The sequence below is a fragment of the Diadema setosum genome, chromosome 18 (genome assembly GCF_964275005.1).
Source record: "Diadema setosum chromosome 18, eeDiaSeto1, whole genome shotgun sequence".
NCBI classification, from domain to species: Eukaryota; Metazoa; Echinodermata; class Echinoidea; order Diadematoida; family Diadematidae; genus Diadema; species Diadema setosum.
Window position 1 is genome coordinate 8,910,950 of NC_092702.1, and position 20,067 is coordinate 8,931,016.

At 39.7% G+C, this 20,067-nt stretch overlaps 1 protein-coding gene and 1 long non-coding RNA gene across 2 annotated transcripts in view; both read right to left on the reverse strand.

Moving 5' to 3' along the window:
• Positions 1 to 1,097: 1,097 nt before the first annotated feature.
• LOC140241740 (uncharacterized) lies at positions 1,098 to 4,812 on the reverse strand. The gene is made up of 2 exons (XR_011902101.1): positions 3,425 to 4,812; positions 1,098 to 2,376 (listed from the first exon to the last, which is right to left on the reverse strand). It is a non-coding gene; the product is annotated as an uncharacterized lncRNA (long non-coding RNA).
• A 1,230-nt stretch (positions 4,813 to 6,042) lies between these two features.
• LOC140241971 (uncharacterized) overlaps positions 6,043 to 20,067 on the reverse strand; it is a 29,216-nt gene continuing 15,191 nt past the window's right edge. Inside the window, exons 14-22 of the mRNA XM_072321716.1 lie at positions 19,455 to 19,632; positions 17,982 to 18,071; positions 13,628 to 13,748; positions 12,037 to 12,246; positions 11,056 to 11,234; positions 10,531 to 10,596; positions 8,256 to 8,406; positions 7,066 to 7,156; positions 6,043 to 6,224 (exon numbers count right to left, since the gene is read on the reverse strand). Coding sequence (XP_072177817.1) covers positions 6,043 to 6,224; positions 7,066 to 7,156; positions 8,256 to 8,406; positions 10,531 to 10,596; positions 11,056 to 11,234; positions 12,037 to 12,246; positions 13,628 to 13,748; positions 17,982 to 18,071; positions 19,455 to 19,632 — 1,268 coding nt within the window. The remainder of the gene's footprint in view (positions 6,225 to 7,065; positions 7,157 to 8,255; positions 8,407 to 10,530; positions 10,597 to 11,055; positions 11,235 to 12,036; positions 12,247 to 13,627; positions 13,749 to 17,981; positions 18,072 to 19,454; positions 19,633 to 20,067) is intronic.

Genomic DNA, 20,067 nt, shown 5'->3' on the forward strand with positions numbered 1-20,067 from the left:
GGAAACATGTTGGGTGTGGTTTCAGTTGACTCTACCATTCCAAGGATGTATGCCATGAACATTCCTTTCCTATTACATGTGTTAATAAATCATACGAGGATGAAATTCTGATAATTTTTTTTTTATGGTAGTATGAGTACTTAATAGTAAGAAAAAAATGGCGTGTGCTTACAGTAAACAAACTTTGTCCCTAATACTGTGAGATTGGAGTCTCCACAGTCTTGCCACACAACTAGAGTTTTGTATTCTGATCCATGCCCAACTTTCAGGATAGAAGCTTCCAAAGGTAGTTCATCATCAGCTTTGCACATCTATTTGTGACAGGTCATATGGCAATCATCAAACAGTGAAGTTCCTTCCTATTCACACAGTAACATGCATGATCTGATCATGGAGCTACTCTGTTAGTAGCTCCATGATCTGATAAAATGGAATATTGTCTTCTATTCTAAAAAGATAGCTCCTAGTAGACTTGCAGCTATTAGAGATGCGAATTATAACATGTGGAGTACACTGTGTGGAGAAAAAATGACATAAATGCCATGTACACTCACTTGAAATTAATAAATAGTTTAGCAATGTGTGGAAGAAAAGCTGATGCAGATCCATGGGGAGTGAAACTTGTTCAATCAAATTAAAGAAAATAATAATACATGTCTCTACACAATCTGAATATCTTGTTACGTTGACTGATTTGAATCATTTCGAATATTGGTTGCCTTATTTTTGACATGACTGTTTGAAATTCTTTGAAATAAGAATGGATTTGTCAATCCACTCCCAGTAATACCAAATGATGAAGCATTGTTCAAAATGTGTCTGTATTTTGTAGGATATGAAATGTACTGCAAGCTGTTATGTGTACAGTAGAAGTTATTGTATAATCCAAAGTATGTAAATGAACATGTACCATAAAGATCAATATTGGTGTGTGTGTTGTCCTGTAACAAAAATAAATATGAGAGTAACAATGGGCAAAGCTGCCAACCAAGAAGAGATAAATGCCACAGATGTATCATCTCGCCTTGTTTGTGATATCATATTTGTCTCTGTGTAGCTATGACAAGAGAAAAGATTGAGAGAAAAGTCTGAATGTATCAATGAGAGAAAAAAAAAGTAGATTTATTTGAAATTTATGGCATTGTGGCAGTCATGATTTCTAAACACAGAAACACTGAACCAAGCATACACAGAACAACCTGCAGTACATGGCATGGGAGAGATTTATCTTATTTCAAGGTACAGCTAATAGGGGTCAGCTAGTAAAACATATTACATTGCAGGATGCATCCAAACTGACTTTTAGGTTGCAGTATGATAAGGCTTTTCATCTTTGTATATTCCTTAATTTCAGAATCTTCTTGACTTTCTCCAAAATAAAAAATGCCCCCTTATCAAGATTTTTAGCATAGATGTGTACATATACACATGGATTAACCCAGATAGTCAGTTAGCACATACATTATAAATGGTAATGTGATCTCAAACATATCTCACTTTGCTCAAGAAATTACATTCCAAACCTTTTATTAGAATGATTATCCATAAGCTTTGACTGCTATACCGGTATGCAAAGACATCTCTACGTACGTCAATGAACATGAGTTCAGATTGGAACATAAAGAATAAGATAAAGCATTCAGATTGGAACATAAAAACATACATGGATGACAAACAGAAGATTTACATAATTTCATAAAAAAATCCACACTTTCCTTTCCACTGGAATCCTTCATATACAACTTGCAAATTCATCTCACATAATTTCAGTGTTATAGAAATATGCACTATGAAAATATTGGCACAAACATAAATACAGATATCTCAAGGTGTACAAGAAAAGTAGAATACTAGGATGTGGGGCATTTCATCAATGTTTTGTCAGTGATTTTCAACGACAAATTTGCTCTCAGCCAATCAGATGCAAGGATTTCAGTTGCTTGAACAGTTATCAATGACTGACAAGTTTCATGAAATGCAACCCTGGTCGGTGGTGGTGAAATCTATTTGAAGTACAGTCAACTCCGTGTAAGTCGACTGCGCACGTGTCGAATAATCGGCTATGTCGATGAAAATAAAAAGTCCATTTTACGTCCATAGCCTTCCGTGTGTTATTTCTCCGTATAAGTCGATTTATCGCCTAAGTCGAAATTTTGATAACAGTCTTGGGGAAAAATCATTAAATTACCACCGTTTAAGTCAACGCTACACCGCAAAGTGTAATAAATCCCTGTCAAGTGCACAACTTGGATATTTGTTTACACAAGACTCCAGACTTGCCTGGTGCGCCCCAGTTTTGATCTCCTCTCTGACCTTCTCTCTCCCCCTCCCCTCTCTCTACTCCCACACTCGTCGGCGCCCCATCAGTTCTCCTCTCTTTAAAGGTATTAGCCCACATTTGTAAACCTGCAGCAATTGGTCTCATAGTTAGCATGGAGTTTGGGTATGATTGCAGTAACACCTGTGCAAAATTTTGTTCCAATTAGTCCATTACTTTCATAAAAATAAATGAAAATGCACCGTATGCATGCGTATAACGCTCGCTAGCCCCGGTCCACGTACGTACTACTTGCATGCGATACATGTGTAAGTTACGTGTACGTACTAGTAGCTAGCCCCGGAGACCGCGCCGCAAGGCACGGTCCTGGCGGCTACCTCGCATCTGAGCGGGAGCAAAAATCACTGCCACATTCACGGCGACTTCACAAATAAAGCACGGCTAAATTTCTATCATAAACACAGTGACAATTAATACATTACCTTTTCGACTTGGTTTTTCTCACCCATTTATCTAGAAACTGCAAAATTTTCTACATTTTTTTAGGAGTAATAAGCGGCCTGCCCTAGTGCAACAGTGGAGAGACTTGCTGCTATATCAATTAGTACGCATTACGCATGCTCTCAATGCACTGCACTGCATGCATGCTGTGTGCCTGTGCAAGTGATTGTGAGTTTCAGTGAGCATCGGTGAGCTGAAGATATTCGCGTTATAAGACAACATTTTCTGCATCATAAACAATGAAATGCATCAAACAGTCGCCGAAATTAATCATTTAGGTTTAATCGACCCATGTAAGTATTCCTAGTAGTTTTTGTTGAAAAATTAAGGAAATATAGCGCCGAAACGGCACCCGTTTTGTACAACTCCTCGATCTGAATGCGAAAACGGCACAGCCCCAACGCTGCACGTTGGGGTTGGTCGCAGTTAGTACGTAGCTAGCCCGCGCTCGTAATTCGATTTTGGGTCGGGTTGACCCGGTTTGAAAATTGATTTTAAAACGATGATTTTCTCTCTTTCATCGAATGGTATAGACAAAGAGCAACAGGTGAGGTATGTTACTGTTATAACTTGTACTTGAAGTCATATTGGACCTGTTTTACGCAGTTTTGATTTTCGTGGGTTTGCAAATGTGGGCTATAGTACCTTTAAACACCTGAAAATGGCATGGTTTATGTATATTTTGCATCTTTCTTTTTGTTAATTCTTGAAAAAAGTCATGATCTTGCATGGAATGTTAAAGAAAGCATTAGAAATTTGGTTTAATGAACCTGGGCATACTTGCTGCGCCCGCATCTATGCGGCAACCTTCACTTTCCACTCGCTCTGTTCGCTTGAAACTCCCGTTCGGTATGGCTACCAAAAGAAAACTGAATACGAAATCATACAATGAGAAATATGAAATCATCAAGTTTGATGGAAAAAAAAATTGACTACCAAGAGAAAAGATGTTGCGTTAACAAGAAACCAAACACACTTTAGGACATCTTGCGAGACAGGGATTAAATCATACATGCTGTTGAAAATCCATCGGATGCCTGAAAGGGGAACTTGAAGCGAGGGCGGGGTGGGCGGAAGGAAAACGATCACTGTGTGCTGAGGTGATTTTTAACTTGTCTACTTGGTGACCCTGTGCAAGTCCCGGATGCCCATGGGTGTACGCAAAAAGTAAGCGGGCGAAGTAGCGCGAGTCACATACGTATAAGCTTGTGTACAATGTTGGAGAGTGAATCGTATCACCGGACGCTTTTTTCTTCTTTTTTTTCGTGGCTCTGAATTCCATACTCGGGGAATGATATTTCGGCCATAAATAGCACCAGTTATTCACAAAGTCCTGAAAATTACGAATTTGGCAAAATCATGAAAATTATTCGCCTCGATTTTTGGAAAATAGACTTCAAATATACCCCTCTCCCAAAAGTTGTCTTTTAGCGCGGTGTAAAATCGCATTATAATTTGGAACACGATTTTCATAATGAAATAATCAACGTCTTTCTCATAGTGTCCTTACACCAAAGATACACAATCTTTGCTTTCACCAGAATCACAATTCATACCCACGATTCACCGTTCACATTCCTACTGAGTGGACGACAAAGAAAAAATCAGCAAATGAGGCTTAAATTTCATATTTTACGGTAAAATGTCAAGCATGAACATTTCAAAAAGTTCACACGGTAAAATCTTGTGATAAATTGACATCTTCTAAACTAGTGTTTTTTACATTTTTGTATCACTTTTTGGCGATTTAGGTTCATACAATGCTCTGTGAGGCTAGTCTACGAAGTCCTGCGCATACTGAATGTCATTAGTACGCAGATAATTATGTGCGCGTCCGGTAATACCATACCTGTATAGATACTAGTACATCAAATCCAAACACTGTTCATGGAAGCTGTAGATTTATAACACTGGAATACGCATGAACGATTTTGTTTTTTAAATTGCATTCTTTACTATTACAGATTGTTCCAGTTGTGACAGGAGTATGAATGTACTGTACAATGCATGATGCACTATGACAGTTTAAATAAAGAGATAAAAATCTCCCTACTTCTGCCGCCCGAACCTCGTGGCTTTCCGACTGCAGCCGGTGTCCCCGTCGCAATCACACAATCTGTTATCCCGTCGAGCTGGGTGCTGTGGAACGCTCTATGTTGTAATAAGTACGAAAATATTAAGTCAATTTTTCTTCGACTTTCGCAGAAGTCGAATATCGCCTAAGTCGACGCATTTTCCCTGGTCCCGGCCGTTAAAATTGACTTACGCGGAGTTGACTGTATGTGGAATACACATCACAAGTACTGTAACAGCTATGCATAATTCAAAGGAAACTATGTCCTGAAATGTGAAACACTCAAGATGAAAGACAGCTTTGTTCATTTGCACATCAAAATATAACAAAATATACAATTTTCACTCAACAGTGTATCAAACATATATAACCCCCCCCCCCCCCCCCCCGTCAGCATACATGTACATCATGTTGTATGTGCATTGCCTAAGTCCAGTCCATCACTCTTGCTGAATTAATGCTAAATCTGCAAAATCTTAGACCTAAAAATGCAAGTGTTGAAAAACAATATCCAAGCTTTTCTTCTTCAGAAAATTAGCAAACTTAATGAAACTAAAGTACGACTAAATTTCATTCTGCACTAAGTCTAGACCTGTATGCAATCATGTTAAAAACAAATACTTTTAGTACAACAGAGCATGGTAAGTTGAAAAGGGATGCAGCTTACATCAACATATATCTCTTGAAAGCATATAGCTCCCTGCCAGTGATTGTGAGCAGGTGCGCCCCCCTTAATTTCCAAAGCGAAAAAATAGCTACAAACGGCAGTTTGGGGACTGTAAAATGTCAAAATTTTCAATCTCGCTCGCTTCGCTCGCTCGCATAATCGTTATGCCATTCTCCTAACGTTGCTGCCAGTAATTGCCAGCAGTTGAGCCCGGTGCGCCTCCCCCTTAATTTCCAAAGCGAAAAATATAGCTACAAACGGCAGTTTTTGGACTGTCAAATGTCAAAATTTTGAAGCTCGCTCGCTTCGCTCGCTCGCACTTAATCATTATGCCATTCTCCTGATGTTGCTTCCAGTAATTGCCAAGAGTGTGGCTGCAGGATACTACATCAGGTAACACACACATGGGACTTAAGTCACTGCATGTCCAAAATACACACATAACGTTAGAATGGCCTATGAATCTGTCTATGAAAATATATGTGCTAACACAACTGCCAAGCATACAAATAGTTAGCAGAGTTAATCTTTTCCTGATTTCTTCTTCTTCCCCTTCCCTTTCTTCTTCTTTGGTCTCTCCTCCTCCTCCCTATCCTCCGTCTGGTCTGCGTCTCCGTCCAGCTCCGGGTTGTTCCGCGCCGTTTTGATCCTCTTGTTGAGATCCTTGCTCAGCTTCTTCACATCGTTCTCATTCCCTCCTTTTTCTGCAAAGCAGGAGAGCAGGATTGAAGATATTTCAAGGACAAAGTAGCAAATAATATTTCTGCTTACTGGTGTACACTTAAATAAAATGCCTGAACAATAGTATGGCGATTCCCCTCAACAATCTACCTCTCAGAACCTGTAGCCATGGATTCGGCCTCACAACACTGAAATGATACACTGTATATTTGATACCTTTGTGAACATGACCACAGCGCTTGCGAGACGTTCAGACTGTTTAAGTCCAAATCTATTGACAGTGTACAATTAAGCATAAATTACAGCTAGTACAGATGTAATCTAGAGTAAAGGTGACTTCCATTATTACAAAGTCCTTGGGACAGGCACTTTTCTTTCATCATACTGAAATTTGTTTTGGGGGACCTAAACTTTGAACATATAACAAAATATCAGAATAACCTTCTTTGTTACATTGGGAATGCAGTGTATTAAAGTCTGCATTTTTCACTGTTAGTCAGACAGTAACCAAATACTTTAATATACAGTGGACTGCCATTATAACAAAGGTCTTCGGGACCGGCAGTTTTCTTTCGTTATATCAAAATTTCGTTATATGACCGGACAAATAAACAATAAAAAAATAGAGCAGATAATGTTACGGTCTGAATTTTAATTCGTTGTATCAGAATTTCGTTATAACCGCGTTTGTTATAAAGGGAGTGCACTGTACTGTTGTGAAGTGGACTGTCATTGACAAATGACACAATGCAGAGGTAATGGGGTTTGCAAAAGAGGAAAATAACCTATCTATACACACACAAGTTAGCAAAAATGTGCATGATAAGATATTTGAAACTGACTTCTTTGACGTGGAAGGCTTACCAGCGATAGCAGTCTGCACCATGTTGTTCAGCTCTTCTTTGCTGAGTTGGCTCAGGGCAGCCAGCTGACCCAGAAAGTCTCTTTCCCGTTCCTGAGGGAGAGAGACAGAGAGGTAAATATAGAAGGGAAGGCGTGTTTCATATATTTTCATACAGTTGAATGACATCCACTGCATTTCCATATGTGTGTATATGTAGGCCTATGTGTGTGTGTGGGGGGGGGGGGGGGGGGTAGGATAGTTGGGGGAGTTTGATGGAAAAGGACAAACTACTTTAATAGTAAAATTAATGGAATTCTGATTGACTAATTCCCCTACACACGTAAATATGCACCAAATTAATCAGTGTTTGGTAGTAGCCATGATAAAAAAAAAATCATAGGCGTACATATTTGGGCTGGATTTAAGCCAACAACCTCCTGATCAGCGGACAAGTATCTAATCCACTAGACCACAAGCTTCCACCCAACAGTTGGTGTTGGTTTTAATCCTTATAGCAAGCAGTAGGTACTGCATATTCATTCAATGAATTAAATTCTTGCATCAACTTGTTTCAGTAGCAACAGGACAGACTACACTGCACTTGTGCTTTGTGCTACAAGTGCACACAATATTTTGTGCATGTTCATGTGATCAGAGTCTCCAGTTTTTAAGTAGGTCCTGGCAGGAGAATCTCCCATCTAAGAGATGCACAGGGTTGGAGTCTCTGTAAGCATGCTACAGAGTCACGCAAACTAGTTTTGGGTCAACAATGACCTGGCCCACTGCCCAATAATCAAATTAAAACTTATCCCACTACCCCCTCACCAACGACACTCTAGCTTACAACAAATAGTTCCAGCTTGTCACCTGCAGAACGCAATACAGGATGCCATTTTTCCTGCCTAGGACCATAAAGGACTGGAACAGCCTTCCAGAGGAAGTAGTGGCTGCTCCAACCCTTGACACCTTCATGTCAATTAGGGTCAGCAAATGACAAACCATCACTGGGCACTTTCTTTTTGAAAAACAAAAAAGAAGCTGTACAGTGTAAATAGCAGTTTTGAAGGTCAAGGCAGGACAGGTCAAGCTTGGTCTGCATCCCTAGTGCCATGATAATCAACCTATTGATTGTAGGTATCTTTGGCAAGACGAGACCAGACAAGTCATCCCCCACCCCCATGACTTCTCCTCTGCCCTTCATCCAACTCACCTTGAGTTCTTCCTCCAAGGCCTCCTCCAGCTGCTTGTTGAGTTCCTCCTTCTGTTTCAGGGTCTCCACCGTCATCTCCTGCTCCAGCTGGGTCAGGGCCAGCTTCTGCCTGTTCCTCTCCAGGATCTGGGTCATGTACTGCAGGGCCTCCCTGTGGAGTCACGGAAAGGATGTGTCAATTTGCTAAACCCTTAGCATGTCATTGTGGTTTGATAGCCATAACCTGCCACCAGGCTCTTTCACTGACATTTGCTAATACCTCCAAAAACCTGGTCCAGTTTTGGTAAGGAAAATATATACTGGGTGTAATAATGGGCCAACCCTACATTGAGGCCATTGTTTATACAATAGGGATTACAGTAGGATTATGCAATCCTTATTCATTGACCATAAATTTTCGGAAATCTGTGCAAATTAGCAAAGAAGGAGGCTGGTGGAAGAGCTAACAAATACAACACAGAAAAGGTTCCATTTCCTAATTTGTCTGGTCTTGCAAACCTATATTAATCTGCCACATTTATTCACTCACAGCTTTTTTTTTTTCTTTCTTTTTTCATGGTGAGAAGCACTGAAATATATACCACAGTTTCATACAATGTATATATGATAGCTACTATAATAACTATTTTGGCAAGCCTCAATTTAAAACAAAAGAAGCCAATGAGTAACAATGTTATAACAGAAGTAGCTTCAAACAGCTGATGGCACTGCAGGCAACACCACAGTAGCTTGAACACATTAATTACAGATGTGTTTGTTTCTGGAAAAACCAACTTTATTCTGCCACTGTTTCACTGTATTTTGAAACTTTCCATACCAAAAAAAGTACATGACGCTTATGGAGAAAAGGTCTGAACAATCACAGATTGCAATTTTCAGAGTCAATATCTCAAAATATGTTTTGTAAATACAAACAAAAACACAACAAAACAATTAGAGCTGCAGTCAATAATGAAGACACAAATGCAGAATACACAGAGAATGAATTGTGGGTATTTAACAAATTTACAAGAAGAGCGGTCATTGCACATACTGTGTCACAACGCAATAATAGAAAATGGAGACATCACATTTCTTTTTCTTATACCGATGATAGATGAATAAGATTATATACAAAGATGGACAAATGCGCGCATACTTACACTGATGCTTTAGCCTTGCTGTATTATGATGTTGGTTGGTGAAAGCAAATAATCGGGTGATGTGGGAGGCAAAACAGGAGATGGCAGTGATGTTAGATCAGGTGCGGTGATGGCATGGGGAGGCATTAGGGAAGCAGTGCAATGCAATCAAGATTTAAATCATACGTAGTGCAGTGTGCACATACACACACCCAACACACAAACATACAAAGGAGGCAAATCGGAAGGGCAAAGATTAGTTGGCATAAACAATCTAATGAACATTGCTAGCTTGGAGTGGCGGCTGAACGCCAAAGAATATGGGTCACTGGGTAAGTATGCTCATTATGAAAGCAAACATACACTATATATTGCTCATGTGGATCATCTCCTCGCTTCATTTCATTCGTTGGGTTAATTTTTTTTATGGTAGCTGATTGTAAAATGGTGAGATAAATAATACTTAGAAGGTATTCTAATTTCAAAGAATCAAATCAACTTTTTAAATCATATCCCACGTAAATGTAATCAACTACTTCACCAGCAATAGTTCCTCTGAATGAAAGGATTGATATGTAATGACATACTGTATACGCCATATATTTAGCGAGTCTAATTTTTCGTGAATAGGGACTCCCTGACAATTTTTCGAGTGGTTAAATTCATGATCCTGGAGTACAGTACCGAAAGAAGAAATGTATGCGTGCATGTCACATTTATGTTGGAATGAGAGTTAGTATTTTCACGCGTTTTCAAATTCACGAACAGCATCCCACTTGTGAAAATAAAAATCTTGCGAAACATTCGGTGTGTACAGTACTCGTATGTGCGCAATAGGAAAAAAATTTCCATACATGGGCAAAATGTAGTGGATTAGATCATTTAAAAGTCATATCCCAGATTGCATGATGATTACAAATATGTGCAGTCCTCCATCTAAAAAATGATGAATGTTATGTGACATTGATTGGTGCATGATCCCGTGAAATGGTTAGTTCTTCACAATTGGTATGGGTTTATGCTATTTAAGACACACTTGTGACACAGTATCATGAATATGGACTGGTACACAGCCACTGCTTCGTAGTCAAATCATGATGAAATGCTAAATCTTTGGGAATTACATGATTGGTTTCCTGTCTGTGGATACTTACACACTGGATTGTCTGCGTCGATCACTGGCTGGCTCCTCCTTTGATTTGAGTTCACTGGCCAGAGTCCTGTGAGCAATAGAGAAAGAAACAACACCACTTAGTTTCCTGCTTTAAATGATTTCATTGGTTGGCATCTACTGGTAACAATGCAAAGTGACAAGTAGATAGATTTCTACATACGTTTCAGATGTTCAAATTGATGAAATTCTTCCGTCGAGATACTTCATGCAACTGATTGACAAATTGCCCTACATCGACGTCGCATTTACGTCGATGCAGGGCAATTTGTCAATCAGTTGCATGTTTCAGATGTTCTAGTATTTCATGTCCTACAAGACCATTTCATGAGAAGATTTTCAATCTGAAAATAATTGCATGTCTTAATATATTATCTTCATTGTGAAAAAAATTGCAAAGGTCTCCTTTAGTGTTTTGACATGAGTACTACACTAACAGAGGTATATCAATGTCATACATTCTACAAACTATTAATTTTTGCAAAGATATACTGCAGGCTGTTCTCACTTCTCCCTGGTGAGCTTGAGAGTCTCCATTTTGTGCTGGAGTTGGTCCTCCTGGTGCGCCCTCGCTTGACGAAGCTTCTCCTCAATCTCTTCCATCTCTTGCATGTGGGTGGCCAGGATGCGCTCGGACTTGCGCTCCGAGATCACGTTGCTGTCCGCGATGGACTCCACCAGTTGATCCTGAGAGGAGAAGCAGTCACATAGTACCCTTTTGATTACTTTCATTTGAGGTTTTCAGTCACTATACTTATCAAGATTTTCTTAATCTCCCCTAAAGGAAAAACAGGCTAGATGACATTTCATTTGAAGAATCCTGAAATTGTTAATCAAAGCAATGAGATTCACATTGCAAAGATGAAACAAGTATTTCAGTTCAGATAGAATATATTCTAAGTAGTGGGCAAAGCATTTTGACAATAGTGTGAAGCTCTTCTGTAAGACCCCGAGTTGTGAACCACAGGGACATAAATACATGCTGTCCAAAGAGTATGGGCTTAATGTCTTCTGTCTTCACTTTAATTTGTAATACTTCCCCTGTAAGGATATTACTTTATTTGTATGAAGATCTCTATCTAAAGGAGAAATGTATGAATACATCAATGTCCAAGTAAAATAAGATATTACTGAACACAATTCCCTCACTTATCCATAGATTAGGTGATTTGGGCATGATTGTGTGAGATGTTCATATCAGCCATCACAAGGGTGACTACAGCCAATACAAATGACAGTCCCATGGCTGCAATGTCTTGGAGATAATTTGCCATGGACACATTTATACACAGGTATTGTACACATTGTACCTGTCAATATCAACAAGATTTTATTCAAAGCCAAGAAATTTTCACGTCAATCCCTGTACGATGAATCCGAGCTCTTTGTAAGCACTTCAGACTTCACACCACTCATAAAAGTCTCATACAAGAGCAAGACCCTTGCACTGGTCACAAGGAACCAAGTCCAGTCTCTTCTTGAGGCTCACCTGGAGGTCTTTGACTGCCTTGTCCAGTTTCTTGATGACCCCCTGCCTCCTGGCCTGACCAGCCTGCAGCTTGCCAATGAGGATGCCCATCTTGGCATCCTGCTCCCTAAGTACCTGCTCTGTCTCCTCAGCCAGCTGCCTGCGTAGGGCCAAGATGGCCGCCTGCTGCTCCTCCTTCATCCGACTCTCCTCTGACTCCAGCTCCTCTTGCTGGGATGGTTATATCGAGAAGGAGTGATAAATTGATGCAGATTGAATCCATCATGCTATGCTAAGTTCCGTGAATTAACCCTATTCTAACTGGGCTATTTGAGACCAAGTTTTTACTGAGGGGGGGTCAATTTGACCCCCCCCTTCAGATCTCGGCCGCCGATGGTGCAATCGCCGCGAAATTTTGCCTGAAGATAGAGCTGGATGTAAACTACAAGATAACATGGTCATACAATAGAAAAATATTGCCTTTCTATTTTTAATAAATTAATTATGCAAATTTTTGCATGAAATCATATTTTCACCTATAACTCCATTAAAAAGACTGGAGGATTGCTAAATCTTTGTGTCAGAATTCCTCAAGACACATCAAACAATTTTCTCGAAAAAAATTAGCACAACCGAAATCAATTTCTTTTGTTTTTTATTGTTTTGTTAATTTCTTATGTATTTTATTGTTTTTTCGACCTTTTGTTTTCTATCGTTTTTTTGCCAAAATTTGTTGCAGGCACTTTTTCAGGCTTATCTACACTAGAATTGATTAATTTCAACGGTTAAAAGTTGAAATAATCTAATTTATATCAATTTGCACACGATATCATGAATTTGAGCTGTTTTTTGGTTGACATGCATGCCTTCTGCAAAACATTACGTAACTTCAAAACGGTGTACCCGGACGTCGCAAATTTGGTCTCAAAATATGCGGGAGACTTCAATGAATAAAGTCGTGAAACGACGCGGCAAAATCTTTGCACGTTGCGAAATCGTGGCGCGAAACGTCGAGGGGGGGGGGGTCAATTTGACCCCCCCCCCAGTTAGAATAGGGTTAATGCCAGTATGACAGTAGAGTGTACATTACCTATTTCATGTACCTTTACTTTTACATTTGTTATAAGTGATAAAAGCAAGATTATGTGTGAAAAAAAAAGGTATAACAAAAAATAATGCCTCTGGCAACACTTTCTGGTAGAGGCATTAATAAACCAACTTCGCAGTGTGCTTGCAGAACAAGAGTTAAGGTACATGTATACCCAGTGATTTTTTGTTGTTATTGTTGCTGTTGCATGATATGTTTTGTACACTTAAATTCTATGTTGTTCAAAATGGAAATGAATAAATGAAATGAAATAATGATAAGTACATCACTGCATTAGGTTTTGAATTGCAAACCAGTTGTTTGCTGCACAAGGTTCTACAGTGCTCACATGACTATGGTGGAAAAAGCACTGTTGAGATTTTTTTTTTAAAATACAAATGAAATTGATAACTGTTCTAATGTATTTATATTGACAGCAATACCAACAATGGTATCTCTCCAGACCAACATAGCGAGTCCTGCTCAAAGGCATGTTTGAAATCTCTGTGTAATAGGCACTCTCACCTGTTGCTTTCTCAGTTCACTATTTTCATCGGAGTCTTCCCCGTTCTCCCTTCTCTCTGCCTCCTGTTGTGCCTTCAGTGCCTCATAGCGGGCTCGCCGCTTGGACAGCTTGGCCTCAAGCCTAAAACAAAAGTTAGCATACTTCATTACAAAAAGAAACACACAGTCACACACATACATACAGAACACATAAAGGACAAAATATCAAATCAATGATTTCTCTACTTGCAAACTACTGTAAAACCAGAAATTTCATGGGCCGAAAAGAGGCTGTCGGCTCCAATTTGTGAAAAATTACATGCCATGAATATTTCTTGTCCTATATTATAATCGTGTAAGGATCGGCCTCATGCCTTCCCATGCTTTTTTTTGTGCGGCTATCTCCTCCGAAGCCGTCGGCTCCGGGCCCCCGAGACCGGTGCCGTCGGCAGCGAGAGGGTCTCTTCTATTCCATTGCCGGGTTTCGTCCGCGCTCCGCCTCCGTGTCGACTTCGAGAGCGGCGCAAAAAACAAGAAAAACAAAAACATGAAGCGATTGTGCTGGACCCCTGCTTCAGTGGGATAACAGGGTGCAGTGAAAGCTCTAGATCATCTTTCGTGATCGCCCAACTGATTGCTCGTAGAGAGCCGTTATACGCTCGGTACTGCATTGTATACACAGGAGCTTGCCTATTTCGCCATGGGCGATATGCCATTTATATGCATGGAGTTCTGTTGTCGCACAGTGGGCTTTTCTCTCTCTTGCCCAGCTGATCGGTCGCAGAGACATGAATGGAATCACGCACTATGCATGGGTACGATCAAAGAGATTATCGCATAGAGTGGCATGGCCTGTAATTATGTTGGGTATCATGATACGTTCTCGAATGCCATATTTTATTTTGCACAAATGCAGGATCCTCTGCACCTCAGGTGAGTCACTGAGTTTACTCTCACATCAGATGTTACTGTACACAGACTGCTGTATGGCTATAATGTGTTTGCCTTTCATGAAAGGGATTGCAATAATGATCACGCCGCTGCATAGTCTGAACAGACGAGTCCATTAGTGTACACAATACTTTGGAAGCCCTATACGCTGCGTACTTTATGTGGAACGACCAGCCTGGTTCAGCCGGTGAGAAAGCTGCTGTACACTGGACATGAATTGCCTGGTTCAGCCGGTGAGAAAGCTGCTGTACACTGGACATGAATTGCGTTGGTATTTTATAAAATTTTAAACAAATACACAGAATTCTTCACTAAATATATAAGGATTTTGTAGTGACGAGCATTCGAATCGTGGTATTGGTCAGTACAGCTGTCTGTGTATGCATGATCTGAGACTTGCAAGATTTTACTCGATGATTCGCCCGCGTGCTCCGGATGGATACTGTATACAGTAACATTGTATGAATACGTATACACGGGAAAGGTGTGACATGACTCCACGTGTCACACGTCGGACATATGGACGAATCAACTTTTTTTTTCTTCCCTTCCCTAAAATAATAAGGAAAAGTAGAAATTACGCGGTGCGTAATATATGTCCCCGCTGGAAGTTTAAATCTTTGGACTGGCATCAATGAGTTTGTTGCAGCTAAAGATAGCATTTTGTAGCAAAATGTACAATAAGGTCAAAAATCAAGGTCAAAGGTCAAAGAAGTCAAAGGTCAAAATTCTGTGTAGAGGGTTAGAAGCCCTCACCTTGTGCCATCACATAAAGCAAACGGAATCGAAATCAGGTTAGAAATGGCGAAGGAGTAGCATTTTGTAACAAAATGTGCAATATAGGTCAAAAATCAAGGTCAAAGGTCAAAGAAGTCAAGGTCAAAATTCTGTGTAGAAGTTTTGAAGCCCTCACCTAGTGCCATCACATAAAGCAAACGGAATCGAAATCGGGTTAGAAATGGCGAAGGAGTAGAATTTTGTAGCAAAATGTACAATATAGGTCAAAGGTCAAGGTCAAAGGTCACAACTGAAATTCTGTGTAGAAGTTTCAAAGCTCCCATGTAGCGCTATCATATAAAGCAAACAGAATCAAAATTGGCTCATAAATGACAGAGAAGTAGCAAATTGAACATTTTGATCACACACGGACGCACACACGGACACACACACACACACACACGCACGCACACACAGACACACACACACGTGCGGAGCCCATTTCATAGTCCCCTGCTCGAACTCGTTCGGCGGGGACAATTATTCCTCCCTATAAGATACTTTTGTTCTCATTTCTTGTTTGTTGTTGTTGTTTTTTTTATACACATCCAGACCCTCTCGGCCCTATTCCTCCACATAAAGAGGGTAAAACAGAAAAAATGACAATACAAAACAAAACACGAAAAATAAGGAAATAGAGAAAAAAATAAACAAAAATTTAAAGGTCAAAACAGAAAAAAAAAAACAGCGACAGTCCGAGTCTGATTGTCAGGTCATTTTCTGAAAGGCCTTATTTCGTTGATGCAGAGACGTATTCTCGAAAGGGGGAGAAATGCTATCAGAAAAAACAAAACAAAACAAAGACAGAGAAAGAGGACAGAAAACATTCTCTGGAAATTTGTCTAGCTCTCTCTTCCTCACCCTCTCTCATACTCTATTTATATCCTGTATAACTGAGCAGTGGAATACTTAGCATACTTCCAGTGGCAATTCTATAAACACACACACAAACAGCACAATTTCTTATGAAAACAAACAGATACGAAATGTATAAAAAATGAAGTAAAAAAATACAACATAAGTCCGAGTCACACGAACGGGTGGTTTGATGAAAAGTCTGATTTATAGACACATGTTCTCGAGAGGGAATTAAAGAACATCAGAAAGAAAGAGAGAGAGAGAGGAAAAATGATGAATGATCCATCAAATGCAGTTCAGGAACAAGTCATAACCCTCAGATGAGATTGTCATCAGGTGGAAGGGGCACAGACGGGTTTTTCAAATAAAAATGTGGGAAAAAGAAATATAAATGATGATATAACTTATTTGCATCTTTTTATGAACCGAAAAGATGTGTGTGTGTGTTTATGTGTGTGTAGTGATCAATCAAACAAGTGTATAAACATTAGGAACGGACGACAACTCACTTAATTAGATGCTATTGCGTTGGGTGGGAAAATCATTTTTTTTTCAATGAAAATGTGGTAAAAGAAGTATGAATCATTACATACAATGTAAGCTACTTTCAAGCTTTCGAATGAAGAGAAAAGATGTGTGTCTGTGGGGGCCAGAGAGGACTCATGTATAAGATAAAAACGGGAAGTTCTATCTTTTTAACGAATAAAACGGGGCGAAAGAAATATGAATAAATTAAAAAAATTATGAGGCCCTCAGACCCGTGGATTTCCACGGGTGCTGCTAGTCTTACAGTATATTTGGCAATGCAGGGAAACCTCACAATGAAGAACTAAAATCCATGACGATTGTCTTGGCATATCAAGTTTCTGATTAAAGCAGGGTGCAAAAACAAAGAAATATAAAGAGTTGAGACTTGCAAAATGATTTCATTATAAGAGCATTTTGTTATATCCAACCTCTTTATAAAGAGCTTCTACTGTACCATAGTCTTAGGTGAGACATAAAGGTACAAATTTGCATGTCAGTCCATTGAAGGGGACATATAAAGCCAGCCATCCACTGGTAGCTTTATAACAGGTATTCACTGGTTGCTTTATAACAGGTATTCACTGCTTCTCTGGTGATGACATCAAATTGAAATTTGTTTTGTGAAAAAGAAACACAATTATGGAAAGATTAACAACATTTACTTAGTCAAACCTGTTGTTAACAGACCCTTTAAGCCTGTGCTACTGGTCAGTCTTTGTATACCAATTGATGATAATAAAAATAATAACAATAATTATGCTGGCTCTGCAGTCCAAGGCCAGCATAGCACATAGCAAATTTACTCTTAATGTGTATAATCAAATGCAAATCAAAAAGATACCATACAGAATTAAGCACACAGGGAATCATGATCAATTACTGTTACTGTACTTACTTTATATTGTTTATTAATTTCCAGCCATAGGGTGCTAGTATCCTGCCGTATCACTTTCACTGTACATATGCACCTTGTTCTATTTATATCTCTCTATGCTTAGGAATAGGTCACCAGAATGAAGGGGCATTTCAAATTCTGCACATATTATCATTATGTCATTATCACTTTGAAGGAAAGTTCCATTTTTCAAGGCCTTTCGGGAAATCATCACAGTTATTCCCCCCCCCCCCCCCCCCCCACCTAGAAAGCATCGCAGCTCAGCACTGCTGTGCACGGAGATTAGAACATGTAGCCAAACATCATTTGTCTGTTTTTGTCTCCAAGATGTCAGGTCTGAGAATACAATTTTTCACTTTCACTTACAGCTTCTGTTGCTTGAGTTTGGCCATCTGGAGGTGGTTGTTGAGGGCCGTCACATTCTGCTCATGCTGCAGCATGATTTGGCGCTTGGCTCTCAAGAGAGGAAAAAAAAAAAAAAGAAATGTGACACAGATAATGAAACAAGGGCAATGCACCCAGCTAGACATGTGATGACATATAAGTCTCAGAATCTACTGAGTTTAATATTTGCAAGTTGCAAAAGTGCATGTGCTGGCAGTAAATATTCTGGCCGTTTCTGTGCACAAGATGCAGTCAATTAGATTGGCCTGTAACATCCCCCCCCCCCCCAACTCAAAAACATAGATCTGCATTAGGTTATCTTTGATGGTGTCTGTGCCAAAAATTAACTTACAATGTCAACAATGTGTAGAATAAGACGACAGGTTGATATCAGGAACTCAACATTCTCAGACTGACTTGACCAAACTACTGGATCCCAGCAGTATGGTGATAATGCATCAGTCATTTTTATGAGAAGAGATGCATCATTATAGATTCCCTTTTCAAATGATACAACTGAAGTCAAGAATGACAACAGTTGGCATGAAATCAATGACATCAATCATAGCAGGGTGATATACTGCTATAAAACAAGAAGCAGTATTAAAGAAATGAAATCTTGTGAAACAATGGACAGTTTATTTTTCTGAGTTTTAATCTCTGAGATTTCTTCAATGTGAAACATTCACGATAAATACATGATGGAAGTGTTAGCACACTCTGAATTATGACTCACTCGTGGCAAAACAGAAGGGAGATAAATACAGTCAAACCTGCCTTAGCGGCCACCTGTCTGTAGCGGCCACTGAAAAATCCCCCCGAGAGAAAAGCCCTGTTTAAGACCCTGTGTATAGCGGCCACCTGTCTAACGCGGCCAGCGGCCACAAATTTTGTTTCCCTCGGTAGATTCTAACCTGTCTATAGCGGCCACAGACACGGTAATTCAGTGTGTTTTTCTGGTTTGTGGCCATGCCAGTCATTCATGGGCAACGTTCAGTGATCGCCACCGCTGCATTCATCACTTATTCAGTCATGATAATGCACTAGTGTTAAGCTTTCTTCACGACTGTACAACATGCTACTGTGTAACAATTTCATAAACGCCGGCATTGTTCAATGCATGAAACGCACGTGTGCATACATACGCATGTACATGTATGTCCTACACTAAGTACTTATATATATGTATACAACGATGATACATGTACATGTATAGTACATGTATAGGCAATGCACACATATAGTTGGATAACCTGTCTATAGCGGCCACCTGTCTATAACGGCCACTTTTTTCGTTTCCCTTGGGTGGCCGCTATAGACAGGTTTGACTGTATATGTTTTGGATCAAATCATCCCATTAGACATGTAGTTGTTCGCAGAGAAAATCATTCAAATAATATATGAATGCAAGAAAGGTGGATATTTCAAAGGCAAACACTGATGGTAGGTTTTTACTCTTCATCAAGAGTTGACTGAGTGTCAATCAGTTTGCTGATGGTCCTCTCTTGCTGTTCAGTCAGCTGCTGCTGTTCGGCCGCCGCCCGCTTCTGCTCCTCCTCCCACGCCGCCTTGCGCTGGTCGATCCTCTCCTGCAGCTTTATGTTCTGACGCTTCTTCTCCTGATCCAATTGTTCTGAGTGGACGAGTGTGTGTAAGATGCATTTTTTTCACATAATGTTGCATGGGTGTTTGTGTATGTGTTTAAGGATGGGGGTGGGGGGGGGAGTATAGGGCAGATGTGGTAGAAATTTACACTACATCAGAGGTAAAAGGCTTTCTGGTGTCTAAAGTTCTCTGACCTTTTATCAGTTCATTTCTACACCATATCCACATATCACACATGCCTATCAGGACGGGAACATATGATTTATTTTTTTTTGTTGCTTGATAATTTTGCACAACAAAAGTTGTACTTCTCTGATGACAGACCTTAAGACATCCTACACATTTTTCACTCATTTCAGTTAATTAAATATTCTGAACAAATCTGTACAAAGAATTTGATGTCTTCTCTTGTCTTCATTATTCAAGTAATTTGATTCAAACTATAGCTAAATGACCAACAAAA